The 26,305-nt window shown below is 44.9% G+C and overlaps 1 protein-coding gene across 1 annotated transcript; it reads right to left on the bottom strand.

Annotated features, from left to right (window-relative positions):
* Positions 1-4,347: 4,347 nt before the first annotated feature.
* Positions 4,348-26,034, bottom strand: LOC115908307 (monocarboxylate transporter 2-like). Its single transcript, XM_030956795.1, has 4 exons — positions 25,818-26,034; positions 13,665-13,808; positions 7,063-7,911; positions 4,348-4,640 (listed from the first exon to the last, which is right to left on the bottom strand). The coding sequence occupies exons 1-4, from the start codon at positions 26,032-26,034 to the stop codon at positions 4,348-4,350; spliced, it is 1,503 nt and encodes a 500-aa protein (XP_030812655.1).
* Between the last annotated feature and the right edge of the window lie 271 nt (positions 26,035-26,305).

Below are 26,305 nucleotides of genomic sequence, written 5' to 3'. Positions count from 1 at the left end.
TCTTGGCAGCCAATAGATTTGACCAAGGAAGAGTAGAAGCACATTCTTGTTTGGTGCTTGTCCCAAACAGCAGCGTTCCCACAGGAGGTGGGAGTTTCTTCATGTGACACATTTTGTGTCTTCTGTCTTCTGTCTGCACCCAGCAGAAGACAGAAGACACAAAAGAAGACAGCAGACAGAAGTCCAAAACCTCTGGAGAGCCCATGGGAAGCCTGTGTTTCTCTGTGTCTATTTTTCCATGAATTTAGTCTGATGTGAAAAATGAAAAATTAATGGGCTGGGGAGTTGGGCCATAGGCTGGACCATTCAGAGATGATGATGATGGTATGAGGGTGGGCAGTACTCACTGAGGTGTTTACACCATTAGACTGTCAGATACTTTAGCTGAAGTAGATGCAGACTCTGCAGGACAAAGGGTTGTACAGTGTATAAAAGGGAATTTTGTTACTGGTGATAGCTGGGTCTCGACCACAGTGACACAGAACATCCCATTTACCCATGGACGTTCATTTTTTGGTGTCAGGATGTAAATGAGCCTCTTTCCAAATCCAAACTGAAGCACAGCAATACTTTAGTGAGTGTCAGAGAGGACAGCAAATCAAATCTGTGCTCCTGAGCCATGCTGCCATTGTGGGAAGCTTTGCTGACAGTTATGAATGTCACTCATCAAAACGCCCTCACCCAGTTCTGATAAGTTCAAATAATACTATTTTATAGACAATGTCACCGTCACTGCAGAGGGCACAAAAGTAATTTTTTAAATTCATTTCAGATGTAATCTGAATGCACCTGTGTTGTCTATGAAGTGTCTTCTGAACACAACCAAATAAATTTGGTGTCAGCTGCCACGGGAGCTGTCCTTCTGAATAATCTCCTCTGGTGTCTAAAATGATTGCATATTTCAAAGATATAGGTTGGCACCTCATTTGTTTGTTTGCTTACTTGCTTACTAATTTTTAACAGAGTTACTACCAAGTTGCCTCTACTCATTTGTGGTTCCAGACTTCTAAAGTCTCCTCGTGTGTTTTGCACTTTCTAGACGTGGTTCATTCATTCCATTTAAATGATTTTTATATGTGGGGCAAAGCAGCACCTGGCCCAAGGTGTGATGGCAGAAAATGTCCCCTTCTAATAGGATGATGCTCCATCATGTGGCAGAGGCATTGCTTTAGCATTCTTTTTAAAAGGGAGGGAGAAATGTGTACAAATTTTGCCACACTAGTGAAATACTTGAATTCTACCTCCATGCCTTTGAATTTGGAAAGCTAAATATAGAGAGGGTAGAAGTGAGAGGAACTGTAAACAAAAAATGAATACATGGGATAAATCTAAATCCAATCTGTGGCACTTGTTACACCTCTCCATCAAACACCACTCTGTTGGCTTCTTTTGTGGCCATTGGGAATGATGGTCCAGCATCCAAATCAGGCTCTTGATGAGGTCTGAGCAGCCCTGGAAACAATGGCAATTACTGCTAATAAGGTCACAAGCTAATGAAATATAAAAAGAAAAGTCTCATAACTGCACTCCAAAGAAAGTGTTTGCAATCATCCCTGTGCATCTGATATCCCAAATATTCCCCCTGTGCCTAGCACGCATATTTATGGCACAACTCTCACACCTCTTGACTTCCTTACACAGGTGCTTTCCAAACCTAAGTAAATATGAATTTTGTGTTCAATTTGCCACACAAATCACTAAATTAGATGCACAGGCAGCTTCTACTGCGTCACGAGAGCTCTTTGTAATGGTTATTTCATACTGCATTAGTTATTTTTAATAACTGAAGACGTTCTTAGGAAAGTTTGAGAGCTTTCCAAGAAAGGATTACAACTTGAGTCTGCAAGGTGTTGAGTTCATAGGATTTGAGTCAGGGAAGCATTTCTAGGGCTTATAAGTAGAGAATTATTTGGCATTGCTTTGCTGCATTGATTAGTGGGATGTCATGCCCAGAGGTTTGAGTGTAGGGTGGCAGCAGGAGCAGGTAACAGGGCAGAGCCAGGCCACCCACCACTGAACACCAGCCACAACCACCAACATTGCCTTAAAATTGTCTGGCTTCCTACCTGACAGAAATAGTGCCATAATCTTAAAGGCAGTGCAAGTTTCTCTGACAGGAGAGTGAGTAGGTTAAATGGAATACCCGCTTTGTGTTAGAAGAATTCTGAAGCCTTAAAGACCTACTTATCCAATTAAACATTTTTTGCCCTCAGGGGCAGTTTAACAAAGGCATCTTTTCCAGAGGATTTTCACAGATAATTGAACAGAACACCTTTTTATTAAAAATCTTATCTGTATTAACAAAGTTTTATGACCTAAAAAGCTTGCTTGGGGTTTCTGAAAGACGAGGAGCCAGAGTATCAGCTCCCGCCATAAGGACAGCTGGGGATCTGGGTCATTGCACTGAGGATTAATTGGTACAACCTGGTGGAAGGGTATGGAAATCATCTTGTCAGGTCCTTGCCAGGTCATTCTGCACAGCTTTCAGACTCCTGGGCCCACACAACTGGAGGTGTGAGTCAGGCTGGCCCAGACCACCAAGGCTATCAAAGGAATCCAAATCAACAAGAAGATGAGGTGGTGACCAAGGGTTCTGTGATCATGTGCATGGAGCCAGGACTGAAAACCCTCAGGGGATAAACTCCTTACTGAGTCAAGAAGCTGCATTACACACACAGGAAAATGCAAACTAATTTAATTTTTAAAATAGTTTTATTAAGTATATGACAGTATATGACACAAGGAATATTAGGAAATATTCATGACCTTCTATTAATGTCTTCTTAAATATCACAGACATATTTGACAGAAATAAAGGGTATTAAAAACAAGCACTGAAGGCCTAATTACTTTGTATAGATTTTTTTCACAGAAAATAAAAGTTATGATGTAAGGCTAAAATTTAAGTCCTACTGAATCAAAGACCACTTTTCTTCAAAGAAACAAAAGAATTTACAGAAAAGGTTTTGTACTAGAAGATCAGAATGACCTAGTTTTAAGAGTACAGTGTATTTATGAAAGTATTTTTACAAACCTTTCTTCACATTGTGTACACAAGTGACAAGAAAATACAGTTCTTCAAAGACAAAACCATGAAAAACTATGATCTGACCACATATGGGTACCATTGAAACAAAGAAAAAGGAGAACTAACTTTTGGACAAGTTTTAGCTTTGGATTTGAGTGATCTGCCTTGTTTTTATCCTTGTTTTTATCTAATCAAATCCATGAAATTCCACAGGAGTTTGATGATTCAACTGCATGATGCCATGCTCAGCATCCACGGCTCTCGGGCATCAGCTGCTTGGTATAAAATACATCAGAGAGCAAATCTTCCCAGATCAAAATTATCACCACAGGATGAGAGACTCCTACGTAGTCTCAGCTCCACCTCTGCATCACTGCCCTGGCAAACTTTACCTTGTGCAGCAGGGTGGCATGAGGCCAGCAGGAATTGCAGTGCCAGCTGCAGGGAGGTGCCCACTGCAGCCCAAACAAGGGGGAGGCAGCTGGGTTTGGATTCCCTCCAGGATGAATGCAACTGAAGCAGGTGAAAAAAAAAAGCCTGGCATGAGGTCCCAGCTCTGAGACAGTGCTCAAAATCACTAATTGTGATTAGTGTGAGTAGTGTGAGGCACACAGTGAGCAGAGTGCACTGTACGCAGGTTTAATGCTCTGCTATCCGTTGTATTCCCTTTTTCTAGCAAGGGGATACCTGTGCTCAGCAGGGCTTTTAGGCAGCTCAGGGCATTGGATTCCATTTCAGCTCTGGCATGCCCAAGCTTTATTCACTGATGCAATGATGCCCAAAGCTCCCCTGTGCTTCAGTTCTTCATTTGAACAATTAATTAATAGTGGCAACACTTAACTGTCTCACCAGGGTGTTGCAAAGAAAAAGCTCACTAGAAATGGTAAGGCACTCAGAAATTGAATAATAAGCCCTTTGTAACCTCCTAGGGAAAAATTTAATTTGCATGGTTGGAATGTAGGTCAAGGGTTAAGTTTAAGATTAAATTTCTGCCCAGACAAAGCACCTGAAGAAGGACTCCTGTCTCATGCCAGACTCGTCCTGGCCCCCTGCAAAACATCACATTTCCCTTTTCTCTGGGAAATGGGGAATATCTAAAGGAAAATCTTGCAGGACCTTTGGTGGGCAAGTGGATACTGCAGTGTCCCAGCAGTTTATGAGAATCAGGACTTGTTTCTGTTCTAGTCTTCTCCTACAACAAAGAAGAGGATGCACACGGCAGAGAATAGAGTAAAATTTTAAAACCTAGTGTGATTTCAAAGCTGGTGTTCACTTGAGCAACCCAAAAGTCATTTACCATTCAGCCCATGAGAACAGACTTAAAGTTCATTTGTGCCATTCATTTCCTTCTTTAATCCTTCTCCCTTCTCTTTCAAAGGTTCCAGCTCAGGCCCATCCTGTATGGAGTCTTTGTTCCGGTTTTTTTTGCCTTCATTTTCTGTCCTTACAGATTTAGGATCCTCTTCTTTTGCCTTTCTTTCCTTCTCCTCCTTGGCAAGCATACGATAATTATAATAATTCATGATGAACAAAAAGGTTCCTGCCAGGACCATCACAGCTCCACATTTAATGAACATATATTTATAGTCCCCAAAGGTATCAATAATAATTCCTGTAAAATATAAATTAAAAAAAAAAATTTAGAGATGAAGGCGAGGGTATTATGGTTTTGGATGCTGTATATCAAGGAACAGCCTTGGGGCTTCAGGATAAAATATTTTCTAAACTTCTGATCTCTTCCACAAACACTCTGAGCCTGCAAATACTGAACATGTGCTGCTCTATACAGCCTGTGGGTAGCTGACATTGGTACAGGTAATGCTCTGATAATTTGCACAGTTCACTAGAAGGGAACAGAACTTACACTGCAAAGTCTGGACCTTTTCAGCACACCTTTTTTTTTTTTTTCCATGCTCCTCTGATCACAGAGCCTGCAGGCAGCCTTCCTACTAACTCCAATGATCAATTACAAGGATGTCCATTTTCCATTTGGCTTGGCAACCAAAAAGAAGCAGCTTTTGGGAAGACTTTCATGAGAAGGCACCTGCCCACTGGGTCTCATCTCAGGCTCTTGGCAAAGACCCTGTGATTTATTCCACCACGGGTCACCCAGCAGCATTGGAGGGGGCTCAGCTTTTGGTCACAGCTGCCCTATCTGCAGTTACACTCTTGATCCAAAGAGGAAAGGGCACAGCGTGAAACTGGAAAACATTCGTTCCAGGGAAAGCAAAGATGATGCTGTCAGTGTCAGATAATTTCAATGCCAAGACAAATGTGACAGGTTCCTCACAAAGGTTAATGCCTCTGCTATGGAGTTACAGAGTAATTGAAGGGAGATGGCTTAATTGAAATGTCACCATTCTCTATTATGTCAAAATGTAATGCAAATCTTATTGGGATTATGATCCTGAGCATTAATTCCCATTTACTGGGCAACACAGACCGTTCTCAACATCCCAAATCCTAATTAAAGTAAGACCCACTCCTAACCTGGCCTTCACAATACAATCTTCCCTGAAACTGGCCCATCACCCCTTAGCTCTCTGACGTTTTGGAAAATGTTCTCCTCCTCAGAAAGAGGGACCTTTAATTACATCCCAATTGACCCTTAATGTTGAAAAATTGATGATTAATTATCCCAGTGCATTGCTCTAACAAGGGTTTTTATGGTCACCAAATAGATTTCCTGATCATAATAATAATAATTTTTAACTGGTTTTGGTCAGTGGCTTTTCCTGAGTCGTCCCCAGCTGACTTGGTACACCATTTTTCATGCACTGTGTTTTTCATGCAGCTGGTGAAACATCAGCCAAATGCTAATTGCAACAATTTTTCGTTTTCTGCTCATCAGGATGACCTAGAGGTCTCCTAAATAGGTTTCAATGAGAGTTTTAATGAGTAGAGTATTGGAAAATTCAACAGTAGGATAGTCTTGTCTCTTTTCCTTTGAGAATAAGATAAAGTCATAAAACACATTGGGAACAATTTACTTAGTTCATTAAAGCAGAACCCTGCAGTAGGTTATTAAAATGCCAAAGAACCAATAAATTTGCTGCTTATTAAAATGGTGGGGAAAACCCTACAAAACTAATATTACTGATTATTACACAGAACTGTTTTAGCCTCATTAGCAGTCTCTGGTCATTAACTTAATTTCCCACACAGAAAATTACATCATTCAGAAAACGGCCATTTAAAAATTGTATTTTCTTTTGTTTGTCATTAATTAAATAATGAATCTCTAAGACAGCAAGAGGATACAGCTGCTTCTGTCACACTGTATGAGCTACCCAGTAATATGAAGAATTAAACAGCTCTGCAGGATGTGTCATATGAAGCATTAACCAGATCTCAGTTTTGAAGCCAGCAAAAGGGTTCAAACTGCAAAAGGAGCACATGCTATAGGGGGAATATTAAGGCTGTTAAATCACAGGAGATCACTGCCCTTACTTATCTTTAGATGACTGAAAGTCCTCCAGGAGACTCTGTATTGTCTCTTTGTGGGCTCTGGTTTTTGATATTTCAAACCATGCCATCCAAAATACATATTTTTTTGAATTATTTTTAGAACAGACTTAAATCTTTCAGCTGCACTAATATGACTGAAATTCCTAAGTGGTGTACTCAGAGCCTTAGAGACAAACAGCAAGGTTTGAGTCAACAAGAGGCTTTCATAGAACTGTTGTGTTCTACTTAAATTGTGGTGGACTCAGCCTTTTGCAAAAGGAGAAATGTCCAGGAGGAGCTGTCTGAAGTGCAAGGTGCTTGGTGTTGTAGGAAGTCCCACTCTGCAAGTTCATTTAAAGTGTCTGAAGGGATCCAGGATTAAAAGATGACTCTCCAAGACTCATTCCAACAGAGAGGAGGAAAGAGAAAATGTTGGAGGAGACATCAAGGACGCCCTTTCCTGTCCAGTTACTAGTGGAAAAAATGGTGATTGTGAGGCAGAGAAAACCCACCTAGAATAATTTCCCACAAGCTGTGCTTGCAAAAGTCTAAATCCAAGTGTCAGCAGGGGAGGCAAACACACTCACCTCCGATGGGGGGTCCCAGCAGGATGGTGCAGCACTCAGCGATGGTGACGAGGCCGACGGCGCTGGTGAAGCGGGCAGCTCCCACCAGGTCCATCAGCGTCTCGAAGAGCATGGCACACACCATGCCAAAGGCCAGCCCAAAGAAGCTGGAGTACACGATGAGCCCCGTGTAGCTGGAGGCCAGTGGGCACAGGAGGTGGCAGGCGCCGTTGAAGGCGATGGCGAAGCTGAAGAAGTACTGGATCCTCGGCCTCACCCACCTGCTGTTGGCAACGATGCCCGTGGTGGGGCGAGCAACCATGTCCACAATGGCCAGGATGGAGAGCAGGAAAGCAGCTGAATATTCATCTACGCCAGTGTGCTTTGCATAGGGTGCCAGGAAAACGATGGGGGCAAAGAACCCCAGGAACATGAGCACGTTTCCGATCAGGTAAATCAAAAACCCTCTGTGTTTAAAGAGGGAGAAATCAAGGTACTGATTGACTTTTTCAAAGCAGTCCTTTTCTCCTTCCTCTTCTGTTTTGTTCTCCATGGGGCCATCTTCAGTGATCTTTCCTTTCAGAGCATCCTTCCCTTCCTCAGTCACTTGGGTTTTGACCTGTGCTGTACCTGGCCCGATGGGTCTGAAGAGAGCTCCTGCCACGCAGCAGTTTAATAAAATTGCCCCAAGAATTAAAAAGCTGCCCCTCCAGCCAAAATTGTCAAAAAGGAATTGGTTGAGAGGTGCCAGGGTGCAAAGCATCACGGGGCTCCCTGCCATAGCAAGGCCATTGGCAATGGGTCTTCTCTTCAAGAAGTATTTCCCTATGATTATCACTGATGGCTGAAGGTTGAGAGCAAGGCCAAATCCTGGAAAACAGTTCAGATAAACAAAGGAAGATTTGAGACCCATTTCTCCTCAGCTCATTGTTTAAGGAAATCCACAATCAATTGGTTCACTGGTGGCTATTCCACACAACAATCTGGATGAAAATGTTGCTCAGGGTGTCCCTGAGTTCTGGCTGCCAGATTTGGGTAACCAGACCCCAGAACCACTCTTTCAGTCAGAGAACCCCCTTCCCTTTGCACTGCAAATCTCTTGGGTGGCAAAACTAATACCAAGAGTTTGCTTCAGAGTGAACTAAAACTATTCCCTCACAAAATTCTGCTGGGTTCTGTCCACACACAGCAGCCTTGCTGGGGAGAGGACAGATCTGTTTTTAAAAAATGGCAACTCCCAGTTTGAGGAAGGTTGTTTTGGCTTGGACAGTATCAACCATCAAAGTTCATCCATTCAAGACTGGCCTCCCCTTCCATGGGCACCCAACTCTGCTACTGGGCAGCCAGACCTGCACAGAAAATAACACCACCCTCCTCAGCCACCCTCCTCACCCTCCTCAGCCACGACTGATTTGGTGCTGTGAGCTGTTCAGGTCTGATCCAAACGATTAAGAGGTCTGCAAGTACACAGCAAAACAGCTACTGAGGATGCTAATTACACAGGACCCCAGAGTGTTTCTTTTAATTAGAATTTATTTTTATTGCATTTAGATATATAAATGCCATTATAAATCTGCATTGCTAATTCAGTTGGCCAGCTTCTCCTGCATAGGTGGAATCTGCAGGCAGAAATACCAAAGGCTGTGGTGGTCTCAATTTTCTGTGGTTCTGTTTGAGAGCACTGCCATATAGAACCATAGAATTACACAATCAGTAAGGTTGGAAAAGACCCCCAGGACCATGGAGTCCAACTTCTGACCAGTCATCATGAACTAGACCAAAGCTCTGAGTGCCACCTCCAGCTTTTTCATGAACACTTCCAAGGATGGTGAATCCACCACCTCCCTGGGCAACCCATTCCAAAGCTTAATCACCTTTTCAGTGAAAAAATTCTTCCTGATATCCAGCTATTCCTCCTGAGCCCAACATCAATAATCAATAATTAAACATCAATAGTATTTTCAAGCATTTCTTTGACGTGCAGTATTTTCATAAAAGTTCATTTTTGAGAACTCTATCAAAATGGCATTTAAAAGTCATGCCACATACTTTCCACTCCATCATCCAGGAAAGAATGAGCCACATTAGAACAAAGCAGAAATGTAATCCTTGAAGTGATTATATCAGAGAACATGAATCCTGAAAATAGGGTCATGCAGATTTTTTCTTGTTCATTAGTCGATATAATTAGTTTGTTTAACTGTGCAGTACATAATTAGGCATATTGCTTTACAGAAGAGAATTTACAAAGGTCAAGGTCCTCAAAATTAATTAAGGAACACTATCATTAGTCACTGATAGAGTAGAATCCAACTGATGCAGCAGAATCCAGCCAATGCTGAATAGTTTCAGTTTAAATGGGTTTACAAAATTATGATTTTTGCCAAGTCTTTTTTTTTTAATTACTTTGAAGTCTACAACATTAAAAATAAATTGAAATGGCAACACATTAAAATAATTCTGGATAGAAAACATTCTCAGCATGAACTTTTTTAGATAGTCCATATGTTAGGCAGGGCACATCTTTGGGGAGTGCAGCCTGCTTGTAATGCCTATAGGGCCAAATTCAGGGGGACCTGGGAACCACAGAGGAAAACCACAGCCCTGGTTAGAGAACACCCTTGGACAGTGCTGAAATACTGAAATGTATCTTTTTCCACCTGAGAAGATGCAGCACAGCAGGTGAGAGTTTGCATTAACTCCCCATTTCCCAGGCTGGTCAGTAAGGGCAGAAATTGAACCATCATTTCCACAGAGTCAATTTTGGTAGGGACACACCACACATCTTCCAAAGGAGGAAAATCAGACTGGATTCCAGCTACCCACTTAAACAATAATCATCTCAGTTTTTTTTTTATTATGTGAACATTAATTTGCCAGTCAGACAAATCTAATTTAATATTACCTCATGCTCTTCCCATTAATTAAATTTGGAGAGTTTCAAATTGAATAACTGGAATTTCAATTTACTTTAAGCTTTTGGCTGACTTTAATAGGAAATATTTGCATCCATTTTATTGCAGTTTTCAGAAGCTACAGCAGCTTTTCCATAGCTGGAGTTGTTACTCAATAACCACATTTTCTCCCCAGGGATATGACAGAGAGGTCTGTCAGTGGTGTTGCAAGAACAGAAGCAAACTTGTGCCAGAGGGAGTGTCCTTTCCTGGATTAAATACATCTCACTCATATCAGAAGGAAATAAGTGGTGCTACAGGACTCAGCTGTGTAGTTATTGATCTTGTTCTCACTTTATTAGCAAGGAACAATCTGACCAAGTATTTCAGTGCTCAACACTCACAGCCATGGCAAAGACTCTGCTCTCATTAGTCCACGTGCCTCACCCAAGATCCCATTTTATTTCATGGCAGTCTAAGATCCCACTTTATTTCATGGCAGTCTAATTGGTGCAGATTGAACTAAACTCTGACCAGTCATTACCACCTTGCAATTAGCCTTAAACTTTGCTGCTTCTACCTCAGACTTCGGGAGAGGTTTCATGTTGAAACACCTACTTAATGCATCCAGGCTGGCATCTGTCCAGGTGGACAGCTTGCAAACCCCATTTCTTTTTCTAAGTGCTGTAGGGAAACAAATGGGAAGAGGCTGTGGGGTTTCCTGTGCATGCAAAGTGCCTCATGCAGCCCAGAGAGCCATCAAGGACAGAGCTGCCTCCACCAGCAGAGCCTGGCTCCTGCTCTGCATGCAAATGGAAACAGGCATAATCAAGTCAGCAGCTGAGATTGCCGTGTCTAATCCCTCCACTGCAAACAGATACTGCCTGCTCTGCTCCTCTGAAGAGATTTCTATTAATATGCCAAAGGCACAGGACTGTAGCAGAGACCTTCTTGTACCAAGACCTTGTTTTTGCCTCCATCCCTGTGACTTACATGAGCCCAGGCTTTTACATCAGCCTGTTTTCTCTCCATGCTAGTAGGAAGGAGGCTACAAAGAGTGTGATGTTTACAGGTTGCTTTACAGTTACTGCAAATGCCCTTTACAAAAGCCTCTGTCCTCGTGCAGCAGCACTGTCACAGCTGTGTGATGGGCAGGTGGCTTCCTAATTGCCCTTGAATGCTTCCATGCTAGGCCTGACCAGAAAAGATACTTCAAGCTTAATTGGAGGCATCAAGCATGTTAGCAGGCTTGCAAGCATCTTCCCTTCTCTGTCAAATTAATATTCCTTCCCAGCACACCCCCATGCCTGGAGATGATGGGTTATCAGCCAGCCCCTCATCCCCACAGCTGCCCTTGCTCAGCAAGCAGGAGGAAAAGATGCACACAAAAGGTGTGCCCTGCTCAGAGGAATCAGCACAGCAGCGCAGACTGAGAGGAATCAGCACAGCAGTGCAAAGAGAGGTGGCTGTTTCAGCTCTGTACCTCAGGGCTGGCGCGAGGGTCACCTGTGTGCACTGAGCACTGCCCACACTCGGCTCTCTGTGCTGGGTGATGCACCAGGCTTAGAGACACATTCAGGTACCAAGAGCAAGATGTTTATCAATCCTGGCTCTGTTGGGGCTATGCTCAGAGCTCCCTCCTGTCACCTTTTTGGCCAAGTGTTTTAGAACAGAGACGCTGGTGCCCTTCCTACAGCCCTGTTTCTTGTCTGAGTCCTTCTGCCCACCAAAGTGTATGGAAAATTTTCAGCAAAGGATTTATGGTGTCCATGTGCTAATCCAGCATTAGTCAACTTAGAATCACAGAATGGTTTGGGTTGGAAGGGACCTTAAAACTCACCCCATTCCAACTCCCTTGCCATGGCAGGGACACCTTCCACTGTCCCAGGTTGCTCCAAGCCCCATCCAGCCTGGCCTTGGACACTTCCAAGGATGAGACAGCCACAGCTTTTCTCTCAGCCAGGTCCTCCCAACCTCACAATAAAGAATTTCTTCCCAGCATCTAATCTAAACTGCCCTCTGTCAGCTGGAAGTCAACCCCCCCTTGTCCTGTCACTTCCCCCTTTGCCTTCCCAGGGGACATTTGTTTAGGAGGAATTGATGCAAGCTCATGCATTGAGAAATATTGGGAGGCATTGGTTAATTTTATTCCCCTTCACTTTGTTTCTAGAGTCTCTTTCAAGGAATCTGCAAGATTTATTCATCCAATAATAACACAATTTCATTTAATTACAGTGACAGTCCTTAGGAAAAGTTTAAGAGAGGGAGTGCTACACAAGGATTTATTCACTACTGTACAGATTTAATATAAGAACATTGATATAGAAGAACAGAGTGACAAACTTTCTGTCCCAATTTACTTTGCTAGTGGCTGGTTTTATTGATTTTAAATGTTGAGCTCACATTTTCACATTCAGAAAGCAGCAACATTTAATGCATCTGCAGAGAGATTGGGAACATTCATTAAACCATACACCTGGCAACCTCAGAAGCCAATTTTGAACTCATTGTGTCGTGCTTCCAAGCAGATGTCCTATCTGCACTGGAATAAACTTTGCCAGTACCTTATCCAAAATAATAAACCAAAAATACTTACAATTAAGCATCTATACTCACGCAGGTGGAAAGCTCTAATCCATCTACCTTTAAAAGCAATAACCTGGCACCTGCAGGCTTTAAAGATGCTGGACTGAGCCTATGCCTTATTCTACTTGAGTTTCCAATATGGAATTTCATATTTGAGTACAGGCAATTCAAATTGGAACTTCAAGAAGGAAATACAGGGGTTTTTGTTCGGTTTTTTTTGCACAGTAGGGATTTTTGGTCAACCCCAGCAGTTCTCATTTTCAGATAAAGGACCTCCTCATCTCACAAGCTGGAAATGGGCAAGTCAACTGAAGCAAACCCCTGAAATCTCATCCCATGTATCTCACAGAGGGAAGATAGCACACAGTAAAATAGGAACAACGGTGTTTTCTTTATAGTCACACTTGTACCCAGAAGGACTTGCTGTGCCCAGGACAGAGCATGGCCAACCTGGGTTTGCTTCAGGGGGAGCTGAGGGCTCTGATGGCCACCATTCCCAGCCCTGGCCCAGAGCACAGCCCTGCCTGGATCCCAAATGCCATGTCCAGCCAGGAGCAGGGCACAGGGAACTGCTCTTTGCTGAAGTTCATCTGAAGCACTGATAAGGACTGTGGTCTTCTGAAAAAATCCCTTCACCCAGGATTTCTCTCCTGAGAAGCTGAGAAGCCTCAGATGAAAAGGAAAACAATATTATCTGATTTGCTTCTCCTGTGTTTTGCTGCTTGGCAATGTGGTTGGAGATTGTTTACCCACAGGTGATTGTTTCATTGATTTCATGTGAATTGTTTTGACTCAATGGCCAATAAGTGCCAACTCAGAGTCACGAGTTTTCATTATTATCTTTTTAGCCTTCTGTGAGTATCCTTTCTGTACTCTTTAGTATAGTTTAGTATAGCATTCTTTACTATAATATAGTATCATAAAATAGTAAATTAGCCTTCTAAGAACACGGAGTTGGATCCATTATTCCTTCCTTTACCTGGGAACCCCACAAATACAATAAAGGAGGGCCTTTGTCCCACTAGATTTTATCTCACAAGCTTTTTATCTCCCCAGTTTCCCACGTGTTGGTAGTGGTGCACGCAATGCCCAGGTGTGGAAGCCCCAAGGCACCAGAAGGGGAAGGAGGTGTTGTGTTCTTACCTGTGATGAAGCCCACGCAGATGTAGAGCTGCAGGATGCTGGTGCAGAAGGCAGCTGAGATCATCCCCACCCCACACAGGAGCCCCCCAAACATCACCACGGGGCGGCTGCCATAGCGGTTCACCAAAATGCTGCTGATGGGACCTGGGGAAAGAGGGCAAACAGGACCTTGAGGTTGTGTCCTCTGACAGAACGGCATGTTTGACACAAAGCAGGTAAAGCTCTACAATACCAATGGGCCTGAGTGCTGCTGGCAGCTCCTAGGGAGAGCTCAGGAAGAAAATGGAAAAGCAGAGATCCTCCACATGGAGATGGCAGCATGTCCAGTGCCATGGGTGTGTAACCAGTGACAGCTCCTGCCCCCAGCACTTCCGAGTATCACCAGAGAAGGCAAGCAGCAATAACAAACCATGTGAGTCATAGGAGCTCCTTGATTTATGATGATGTTAAACTGCACACACAAAGCAGTGGCTCATATTGTGAGGCAGATATCACAAATGCTGTTGCATTTTTAATGCCTCTATTTAATGCAATTCCGATATTGCTGACCAGGACCGAAGCTTCAGCAGAACAGTTGTTAATTAAATCTTAATAGCAGTCCATGTAGGTAGGAAATGTTGGGGATGATGGATTAGCCAGAGCTCAAAAGAACCAGTTTGGACTTGCATTTATGCAAAGAGGAGGTTCAGGGCAGTGCAAAATTAAGAGGGAAATGGCTTGACAAAAACTGCGCACACTGAAACAAAGCATTGAAATCTGAGGAAGTGAGACCAGTAAAAATCAGAATCATTGTAAAATATATATTGGAGGGACTTTGGTGGTACCTCAGGACCAACCTCCTGCTCAAAAAAAAGGCAGCTCTGAGAAGCCAGAACTAGAAAAACCAAGCTGAACAGGAAAGAGCAGTTCAGAAATCCAAGTGAGATGTAAAGAAAATATTCTATATTACTCAAAAGTCCTGAATCCAAATGCTTCAAAAGTGACACTGGAAATGAGGAAGGGGAACGCAGGCAGATTCAATATCTGAATTTAGCTGGCTGTTTGTGGTGCTACTCATCATACAGCAATGGTGTTTCAGAGCCCAGTGTGCCTGCTTGCCTTCATTCCGGCCACTGCCCACACCACTCACCCACACAATACTGCAAACTGGTATTTTAAAGGCACAGGCATCTCTGAAGAGCTTGGCTCTGGGACCTACCTCACCACAGAGCCATGGTGGAATATTTACCTGTGCTTAAATAATCTCAGCCAGAAATAGCTCCAGAGCTCTCTCCAGACCATGCAAACCACAGAACTCCTGATCACAGGAATGAAAGCCAGAAATCCCAACCCTCCCTCAGCATGGCTGACAGCATCCAAATGAGTTCTCAGCTGTTATAATGTGTAAGAATATAAAACAGTAGATATGGTTGGTTTAATCTGGGGGATGAAGCCCATAAAAATATTTTCCATTTGATGTCTGAGGTCAAAACACTCATAAATTAAATGTACAGAAGTGCAGCCTCAACAACATCCCTGTAACTGTGATCTGTGATCTGGTCCCATCAAATGCACCATTCAGTTAAAATTTCTGGGTGTCTTTAAGTACATGGAGAGTTTTTCTTTTAATCCTGTAACTGGATTCACACAGGCGCATCCTTCTGCTGCACAGAGCACTACAGAATTCAATGAGACGTTCTGGGGAAAGGGATATATATTTCAGATCATCACAGTGAGAAAGACACCCCCTTCTTAAGAGTTTCCCCTGGTCAGGGCCTGAACTTGCATCGTGCTTGAGCTGCTCTCAGCACATCCTGTAACTCAATAGATTGAGCCAGTGTTCCTCAGAAAGGCACCAACATATTCATCTGCAGCCTCAGGGCATGCAACTCTTCCATTTTTCAATTTTCCACATGTCTGCATTTCTGCAGAATCAATCTAATTACTCAGATAAGAAAATGTGGTTTCCATTACCTTTGCCCACTGGCAGAGGGCTTTCACCCTGTAGGATGTTGTGCCATGGAGCAAAGCATTTAAAGCCCACAATGTTCCTGCTAAGGACAGCGGAGGACTCAGTGGGGATGCTGAGCCTCATCCTGCTGCTGGCTTCACTCAGAGCTGTGCCTGTGGCTCTGCACCTCTCCTGGCTCTCAGGGACCTGCTCTCCATCATCTCCATCAGCCCATGGTAAGAGCAAGGAATGCCTGCTCAGGAATACTTCGCTTGCAGAGCAGGGTGCACACCCTGAGGCTTCCACTTCTGCCTGCAGTAAAACTCTGCAGCCTGGAGAGCAACAGTTTGCACCAAACAGCCCCAAAAGATGCAGCTGGGATCATGGAGCCCCTGGAAGACTGATGAAATGTAAAGCACTGCCCTCAGTCCATATAAATCACTCTGGTTTAGTGCCTGTCCTGTTTAAAGCCTCTCTTTTCTCATACCTGTGGCAGATTTCCATTCTTTGTTAGCTGGTACATGAAAGGCCGTGTCAAAGAGGCTGCTCTGGGTGGCAAGGGGAACACAGAGACTCGCCAGTGGGGAATGCAGCAAGCCTCAGCTCATTTGTTAGCTTGTCCAATTACTTTTCACCTTGAGTTTTGTGTTTGCGCAAGTGAAAAGGACCCTGAAGAGGAGACTGTAAAACCATAAAAAAGCAGCAAAGTACCCTGGGCTCTCCTCTCTTCTCCTCCACAAACCCAGGCCACCTTGTCACTCATTCTTCTTGAGCCACTGAACTGTGATCCAGAGAGGATCATAATGCAGGGCTGGCACATAACAAGAAATATCAATCCAGACTGGCTTAAACTCTTGCAAGTATGACAGTGCTCAATAAATAGACACCTGAATTGCCTTCCTGTTTTCCTCAGCAAGCCTTATGAATTTTTTATGAGCTGCAAAACTTCCAGTGCCAGTGTGAAACCCTGATGTATTTCTAATAGGGACTAAAACATTCTCCTCTCCCATACCTCTGACCCTGTGGGTGTATATATATATATATCCCTTATTTGTAAGGTCTGGTTTGTCTTTTTTTTTTATTTATTTATTTAATTAATAGTGTTCCTCCTTTCTGGTGGAACTTAGCCTGGATGAATTTCTGCTGCAATATTTCTGTGTAGGGCTTTGATAAGCAGTGAGGAGCTGAGGCCCTGACAATCTGTAACCCAGAGGCTTCCAGCAGTGTGGGCTTTTTCCAGGTTTTTCCCAGGTTTCACAACACTGACCTTCTGACAGTGTAAAGTGGCACAGAGCCAGTGCAAATGTTCTGGGTCTGCTGGCCAGACCATTTGATGACCACACAGGTGATAAAACAACAACACTTTAAAACACTCAACTGCACAGACCACCACTGGAAGATCTGGGACCACCAGTGCCCCCACAGCTGGGGCTGGAACATGCAGCTCAGCTTTTCCTGCATTTCCACAAGGACAAGTGGCTCCAAAGAGCTCTTCCTGCCCAGGGACATTGGCCAGTACCAAAAGAACTGCCCAGATAGTTAATATTTCCCAAAATACTAATAGGAACTCAGCATTCCATGATTGCCATTGAGTCACTGGGGACATAAGAAGGAGTGCAGTGCACTCAGAGGAGAGGGAGAGGGGGGAAATAGTTTATACTGATGGAACAAAGTCAATTATTACACCAGTAGTGAAACAACAACAGGAGCAAGCCTGCAATTTCCTCAGTAATAATCTCACTCCCTCCATGGAATAACAACCCTGCCTTTGGCTTGGTGATTTATCCACCAGGGTACCAGCCCACCATAACAGAGCAACCTCCTCATTACCCCTGAATGAAAGCAAGTGCCCCCACGTTATTAATGAGCTGCCAGACCCCCCAGCCTCGGGAGATGGGGGGGATCAGCAGCAGCTCCTGCTAACAATGCACAGCCTGACAGGGAGGCAGCCAGAGAGAACACAGGGCCCAGCTGCAAACGTGGGGGGAAAGGGATGAGAGGGTCAAAGCTGCAGCCTTTCACTCTTTGTCATGCCAGAAGAGGCTTGGGTAGCTCATGGTTTGAGTGTTTGTGTCAGCAGGGTGTGGAGAGGTGCTGCTCACCCTCTGAGCCCTGCTCCTGCCTGCTGCAGATCACTGGGGAATAACTGGTGGTACCTGCTAATCATGAAGCCTGATGATTTTTAGTCTCAGCTGCTTGGTTCAGATGGTTTGGTTTTCACCTGCACACTGAGAAGCCCACAGACCACAGACCCTTCCTCAGGCAGTGCTGCTGGGGACAGGATGGTCACACCCTGGGGACAAGTGGCAGCAAGCACACGCCCCAGGTGACAACCACAGTCTCAAATTCTCCTCTGCCAGACCCGACAGAGCAGCCTCCAAAGGCCTGTCCACACCTAAATCACCCTGATGCCCTCTATTAGTGTTACTTTATATTGCAAATAATCGATTTTAAATAAGGAGGCTGAAATCCAGCACATGCCACAGCAGCCCCAACAGCTAACCTGGCCCCAGAGATGCTTCATTTGCTTCCTCACAGGTGAGGAGAACAGCCAGTTCATTTAAGGGCTAATGGCTGCAGCTCCAGCACAACCCCTGTGAGATGATTCATGAGCCAAGCATGGGAGAAATTGTCTGGACAGGCATTATTGAGTAATCAAACTGGTCAGTCCTGTGGGGCCTGGGCAGGACTGGCACTGCATTCACTGGGAAGGTGCTGAGGGCAGTGATCCACTGCAGCAACCAGGCTGCAGCAATCCTCCCTCCCCTGCACCCACCAGGCATGCCCTTGGGAGCACAGGGACCCTCCTGACCTCCCACCTGAATCTTGCCACAGCAGCAACCTGATGTAAAAATAAAAATAAAAAATACATATATATATATATATATATAAAAGAAGAAGAAGAACAAAGCAGACAAGGCCCAAGCTTCAGAAAGACAAAGTGTTCTCTTCCTTATCCAGCAGTCTTATCTGATCAGTGCTCTGGCATTTCAATTTCCAGGTTACCCAGCTCAGATGCTGCTCCTGCAGTGCTGGAGGAGCCACAGGCCAGCAGCTCCCAAACTGGGGCTGTGGCCAAGGTCCTTTGTGTCACTTTGAGTTTGGGCAGTTAAATAACCTCTCCTGCAAAGGGACAGCACTCAGGGGTTCCCCCAGCTGCAGGTTTGGATCTCACCCTGCAGCAGATCACAGCTCAGACCTTCACAAGGTCACAACATCACAGTGTTTGAGCTGCTCTCCTGTGATTTCTTTAGCTGCCCTTTTGCCCTGGCAGGACCACTGGTCGTGATCCCTTCCACCACTGGAATTCCAGCTGCAGGGCAGGAGCTCCCTGTGTGGAAACCCAGGGCACTGGGAATATTTCTCTGTCTGCTCTGGGGTGTCCTGACCCCAGGGCAGCTCTGACTCTGACCCTCATTCATGGAGAAAGTTTCCCAGACTCCAAGAGAGACTGGAATCCACAAAAGTGTGCAATAGATTATAAAGAGTAGTGTGGGTGTATCACTAGGTGAGAGATTTAGGTTTTGGGATTTTTAGTGTGTTGTGGATGGAAGCAAGATGGAGGGCACAGGATGTCATCCTGGCTTTCTTCTTCATGCTTCTTCTTCCTCCTTCTCCATGCGTTTGGGTGGCATTTTGTAACTGGGCAGAAAAGTCCCCATTGCAGCTCTTTGGGGTCACTTATTGGGTTAAAAAGGAAAATAATCCAGGTGTCAGTTCTTAATTGGATAGTTTAGTCTTAAAAGACCTTGTAACAAGAGATTGTTGGCCATTTTGTGCCTTCTAATGAAAAGCTGCCCAACTCACAGCAGTGAGACTGTTCTACTGATCAGAAATAATAAACACTTGAGTCCAAACATGAACTTTTGCCTCAAGTGCCTTCAATCCAGACCCAGAGAAACCCACAGCTGGTACCCCCACATGGCTGGAACATCCATCCCTGGAGATCAATAGCTCTCGGTTACTGCTCTTAACAGGCTGCTCCAAACCTGGCCCTGCCTGCTGGTGGTCTCCAAAGAGGGAGACCCTGGGACCCTGCAGGGCTTGACCAAGGGTTCAGTGACACTGGAGAGCCCATCCTGGGACAGAGGAGGATGACAGAGGATCGCAGGTCCTGCTTTTCAATTCCACTGCAATGCTCCGGGACAGGCTGGCATCTGGGGGAAGAAGTTTTCACATGTTTGAATTCCACTTGTGGGGAATGGATTATAACTTACTCCTTGGCTTAACACCATTAACAACCCCCCAGCCAAAACTCTTCACTTCCTTCTTCCTAGTTCTTATTAATCTTGGTTTTATTAAGTCTATCACATCTCTATTACTGCTGCCTGGTGACCTTGATAGCTCCAATGAAGGGCAAAATGATAAAGCTTTGTGACCAAGTCCACCAACACAGAAATATTTCACCTGAACCTACAGCGCTATTATTGCTTTTAAGTAGAACAGAGCTATTTAAAAAAATAAAAAATATAAGCCCATACGTGGTGACCTTGCAGAGCTGGAGTGCTCTCTGAGAGTCAGGAGAAGTATATGAACCTGCAGCACCATTCATTACAGAAATCAAATCATTCCTCATCCAGCTTTCTTATCAAAACCTGGGACTCTAAAGGTGCTGCTACCCAGGGGATTGCCCTGCCTGGGGAGGCTGATGGGGTGGGACTCCCAGAGGTGGGGAGGGTAAGGAGAAAGGTGAATTGCAGCATCAGGCAGCTCCAGGGAGCACCTGGCAGGGCCTGGGCCAGGATAGCAGGATGCTGGATAGCCACAGCTCTGTGAATAAACAGAGTAATCTTCCTCCTTTTGTTTCAGCCTCCACAAAATACCCAGGTGGAAAAGCAAAAAGGGAAAACCTGGTAAAAGCCCCACTCAAGAATGAATGTTTGTTGAACCAGCTGACACAGGTGAACATAACCTTGTCCTCAAAAAACCCACCTCCCTCCCATGCCTCAGTTTCCCCTTGAAGTGCTGTGGTGCTTCACAGCTCTTGGAAGGCCACTGAGATGGGTGGGGAGCCCTGGGTGGGTTTTCTGGAGGCAGAGGAGGTTTTGATAGAACCTGGACCGGAGCAGGAGAGAACATTGGCAGTTTTGATTAAGTTAAAAACTGCAGAATCAAACTCATTATTAATATAGCTTTATGCCACTGCATGTTGTAAGGTTCTTTCTAAACCTGTCACAGCAATTTATCATGCTAGCAGTGTAATAAAATACAGCTATAAAATTCTGGATTAAATGTTCAAGGTCAATGGTGGACTTTCAGCTTCCCTATCTCTTCCTTGCTGCTTTAGCAGATGCTCTATTAAGCACTTACAAGCTCTGGGAGAAAGTTTTTTTTCGGAGGAAAAGATTTAGTTGTGGAGCATTTCCAGAATTAAATCTTCAGGTAATTTGATCTTCCCCAAATTACAAACCAATAAATAACAAGACTAGTAAACACTGGTTGGTTTCAGGTGAAGGCTTTTTCAGGAGAAACACTCTCATTTTTATTGTGTTTACAAAATGTGGCTCTCTGATGCTGTCTTTGTAAAATAGTCAGAGATTCTTTAATTTTAAGGGAAATTTGGATGTGAGAGAGCAGCACCCTGGAGATTTTGGGGGGAGTTTTACAGCAGGGTACAGCAAAACTGAGAAAAGACTCCACTGCAGTGCATTCTGAATAAAAACAATGATGGTGCTGGTGCCATGAGCCTGAGCTTTTTATGTATTAAAGGGCAACAGAAACAGCACATATTTGCACCCACAAGCTGTATACAAACATGCACAGGAGTCACAAAAAAGTGAAATTCTCAAAATTACTAAAAAGGAGCTCCAATGTCCCCTGGTGTCGCCCCAGCTCTTCAAACCAAGCAGCTGAAATGACTCTGCAGGAGGATCTGCTCTCTGAACTCCCCTTGGATGATTCCTGTTATTCCATTATAAAGATGGAGGAAGCATTTGGCCACACAGTCACCATTTTTAAAAAAAATTTAAAAAGGAAAATGCAGATCCTGTCGTGGTATTAAATTATTCTCTCCATTCTGGCACATGTGCCAGGAGGCTGGCTCGTTGTTCAAGCTCTAACAGTTGGCCATAATAAAGGATATTACTTCTTCTCACAATCCTTACCTCTCTTGCAGCCTCACAGGAGACCATAAGAGCTACAAGAACATTACTGCTATTAAATTAGTGGCATCACTACTTCTTATTTTCAGAATGCTTGGCTGTTTCCCCTGATGCTGAATAGGGCAACTAATTTACTAGCAAATTAATACTGCTTATCTTTTCTTTCCTGAGAGCTCTGCTGCCTTCTGCTTTCCCCAGGGACACCTCTGTGGCCTAACTTGAAATGTGCCACCCTTAAAAGTGGGACAAGGGCAGCTCAGTTTGGTGAACCTGGCACCACCACACAGCCCAAATCAGGAGGTGCCAAGGCCAAAGGCTTTTGGCTTTGCAATGAAATTGTTTCCTAAACAAAACTCACCCCTGTATGTGAGGCAAAACCTTGGGAATGTCGGTCTTGTGTTGGCCCAGTGCCCAAGAAGGCAGTTTGCAAAAACAAGCCCTGCCCAGGGCACCTGGCAGCACGATGGGCACCCTGTGGAGCTCCACATTTGGGGACATTTGCTGTGTCCTCCTCACCCCCAGAGCCTGTTACCTGGGGGCTGAGGTGCAGCTGAGAGCACCTTTAGGGGAGGATGATGCCATGGCCCTTGGCCCCTTACAGAATCAGAAAATCATTAAAAGACCTCTAAGATCATTGATCAGATCATTTTTTTTTTTTTTTTTTCCATGCATCAAAAACTCTGCTCTGTAAAACCTTTTCTCATTTGGGGTAAGGAATGAGCTCTTCACCCATGACAAGAAAGAAAAGAGAAGTAGAAACACTGTAAAACAAATCCTTCTTTATCAGATTGATAGGGCTTCAGCCTGTGGGATTTGGGCAGAGAAAAGCAATGTTCCCTCCTGCTCCTCACTCTCAAACCTCCCAGCCTGCCCTCTGCAATTGGAAATGTGGAATTGCTGAACAGGAGCTGTGGCAAAGAGCTACAAGTACCCCATCATAAAGTCCAGGCTATCCACTTTACTGCACAGTAATCTGTTTTACTGCTTGTATTATAGTGACAGAATTGTTTTCTGCAACCTAGTTCAGATTAAGAAACTGGGGGATAAGACACATTAACTTCTGTAATATATATTGCCAGAGCCCTGGCTGGTGTAAAACAGCTTCCTGGGGGAATTCAGCAGAAAGGGAAGGGCACAAACAGTCCTGGCTGCTGATTTTCAGTTTTAGTCTGAAAAACTGGAACTCCTTTGGTGCTGCAAGCAAAGCCTCAGGTGGTCACTGTAAATCTACATCCATGCTGTCAAAATCAACACAGCTTCTCCAGGGGAGATTTGGGTTAGTTCGTGTATTTTCAGAAAATAAGCTTCATTTGCATTATTTATGAAATGCAAATGCAAGCTCTGTTACAGTGTAAGCAGCACAGACCAAAAACAAGTCCTTAGACCAAGGAGAACACCAAGGAAACCAGGCACTGTGTCAACACAAGCTGTGGCCAGTGAAAACATCAGCCCCTGTGTGCCCTGCAGGGCGCCAGGCTGCCCCTGGGGCTGCAGGGAGCTGGGATGGGGCAGGGATTGCCTTCCATGGCCACACCTGACACAGCAAAGGCACCACTGGCCCCTCCAGCCCCCAGGGACATGTGCCTGGTGCTTCATGTGCTCAGCGTCCCCACAGGGCTGCAGACAGCATCACCTACACACAGCCTGTGGTCCTTCTGCCTCATTGGGGAGAGGAAGGGAAGGGATGACATGCTGTGGCAGTGATCATCTGGTTTGGTAGCTCTGTTAACTGCTCAGGAGTATGTTGAAATCTTGGTGGTTCTAGAGTTTCTTTTTTTTTTTTGAAAGATTAGCAAGAATGTGTTCTGTTTTTTCAGCAGAGTAAATCAAGCCTTGCATGCTCACAGTTCCAACAGGAACTGCCACAGAGCAAAACCTGGGCAGCTCAGAGGAGCTGCCCTTCAGTGAGGATTTCCAAATCACTGGAGTCATGCATAAGCTACACCCACTGTGGTGTGAAATGCCCACTCAGTCAAAGCAGAGTGTTAAACACACTCTTGGACACTGGTGTTTCATTGCTCCATGCTCCAGCAGCTCCCACCATGCCCTGTCTGCAGCCCCTGAGGCACCCAGCACCTCAGCCAGGGCCGCAGGGAGCACCCCAAGCACCCAGAGCAGAGGAGGGGAGGCTGGTAACTGGACATTGAGCAGCTGCAAGGCAAGAGATTGTACAAAGAGACTGTCTGGAGGATTTTTCACTCACAGGATAGGATGCTGGGATACATTCCTTGAGCTTTATTGCAGCATCAGCTTCACTGCATGGTTGAGACAATAGAAAGATGACAAAAGCTCACGTACAACCAGCAGCAGCCAAAGATTTCTTTGTTACAGAGCATTTTAAAAACTTTCTAGCCAATGGCATATTGCTAAAGCTTACAAACAATTGTTCTAGCCAATCACTAAAAGCACACATACACCTGCTGCACACAATGCTTCCTTGTATGCCTTCTATTAACAATATACAACACACTATTATTAAGCTTAAAACCTTCTACTATCTTGCTAAGCATATTTTTCTACAGTCTTAAGGTCTGTCTTAACCAAACCTTAAACCCAAGCTATTGTTTCATGTCCTTGCTTGCTGTACTATTGCAACTTTTTGTACTTTCAGACTTTGCAGCTGTAGCTAGTTCTATGTTTTCTGTTCCTCCTGTTTGTAAAACCTACTTTTACAGCTTTCTAGAAATCATCTTACCTTCACTATTTCCCTCAACAGTCACCTGCAATTCAGCTGTATCATCTCCCACATCACTGTGTAACAGCATCAGGGAGAGTGAAGTTAAAGCTCCTGCAAAAAGGCAGGAGATGCTCAGGTAATCAGGATAAAGGTCCTCTGCAACATCCCAGGTACAGAGCACACAGCACTGACTTGGAACACTTGGAGAGACAGAGAAGAAGGTGGGCTGGAAAATGAGCAGCTGGAAGGAGGCAGAGGGGATCAGAGCAGCATTTCACCTGCTCCAGCACCTCCTTGGCCATAAGCTGAACCCCAAGAGGCTCAAGCTCCCCATCTAAACCCCTGTGAGCAATTTGAGATGCTGCCCGGTGCAGGGTGCACGTTCCTCACTTGGTCATGGTCAGGCACAAAGCATCTCTTCCATACCCCATTTTTTTATTGGAACAACAAGCAGAGCTGTCAACAACTCACTGAGGCATCCAGGGAGCCCCAGCCCACAGGTAAATACTTAGGCACATTTATTGCAGTGTAATGGGACAGCCAATGGGATTACAGCACTGGCACAAGCAGGGCATTTCTCTCTCTAAACCACTGCTTGAGTTCTGCCCTCCAAGTGCTCCATTGCTGGGTTCTTCTGTAGGAACTAATATAGGAGCTAATAGAGGAACTTTAGAACTATAGGAACTAGGCAGAGCTCATCTCTGTAGGACCAAGTCTGGGTTACAACAGAGTGGATTACAATAGGTTCTGACTCAAGCCTCACTTCTACCCTACAAACTTATACAAAGAAACTTTATTTTCATTAGCAACTGTGCTCTTCAAGAAGCACTGCAGTGCGTTATTAAGGGAAAAATAAAATCACCTTTGTAAAAACAAAGATTATTCTCAGAATTTCTTTAATAGACAGGATAAATATTGATGAAGCTTCCTGCAATTGCAGAGTGTGGTTCCTGTCCACCTCCAGCTGAAGATTTAATCAAGGGCAGCCCATGTATTTCATTCAGTCATGAAAGTGATATTGAAATCATAAAAAAGAGCAGAGTTACATGCACTGCTTTACAACTGATAGGAATGACTGGCGATTTCATTGCTGTCATTATCAGCTCCCACAATAAACAAGCAGCTACTTCATTTATTATTCTACTCCACACTCAGCCCTGGCTGAAAGCCAGACCTAGTTATTTCACACCAGCCTATTCTCAAGGCTTTTTCCCTGATGCCCATAGAAAGTTTTCACAGGTAATCTTCTGATTTGTGGGCAGGAGCCCCTCAGGCTCCACATATGACTTGTCTGCCTAAACAAATATTTGGAAACATGATCAGAAAGTGAATCTGTGGATGGCGGCCGTACAGATGGACACTTGGTTGCTCTGCTGTGGCCCAGAGTGGAGGTTTCTGGCTGCTCTTACAGCCCCGTGCCTGGGGGCTGGTGCAGGAGCACTCACCTGCACCGTAGGTCGTGGCCAGCATGATGGAGGAGACCCAGGCGATCTCGCTATAGGACGTGCCAAAGAAATCCTGGATTTCTTTGAAGAAGATGGCCAAGCCTTTGGGGAAGGCGTAGGCGAAGCCGATGGAAACGAAGGCGCCGAAAACAACCGCCCATCCCCAGCCGCCGTCCGGCGGGCCGGGGACGCGCCCTGCCTCGGCAGGGGCCGGCATGGCCGGGGGATGGCTCCGGGGAGCCCTGCAACAGAGGGGCAGGTGTGGGGTCAGACCCGGCATGCTGCTCCTCCTTTGGAGCCTCCGTCCCGGGACGGATGCTGCTCCTCCAGACCCTGGTCCTGGGGTACTGCTCCCCAAACCCTCCCAGTCCTGAGATTCTGCTCCCCCAGATCCTCAGTCCCGGGATGCTGCTCCTCCAGACCCCAATCCTGAGATTCTGCTCCCCTGGACCTGCAGTCCCGGGATGCTGCTCCCTTGGACCCCTTGT

Source organism: Camarhynchus parvulus, chromosome 12, assembly GCF_901933205.1.
Source record: "Camarhynchus parvulus chromosome 12, STF_HiC, whole genome shotgun sequence".
NCBI lineage: Eukaryota > Metazoa > Chordata > Aves > Passeriformes > Thraupidae > Camarhynchus > Camarhynchus parvulus.
This window is presented reverse-complemented; position numbering and strand designations above follow the sequence as displayed.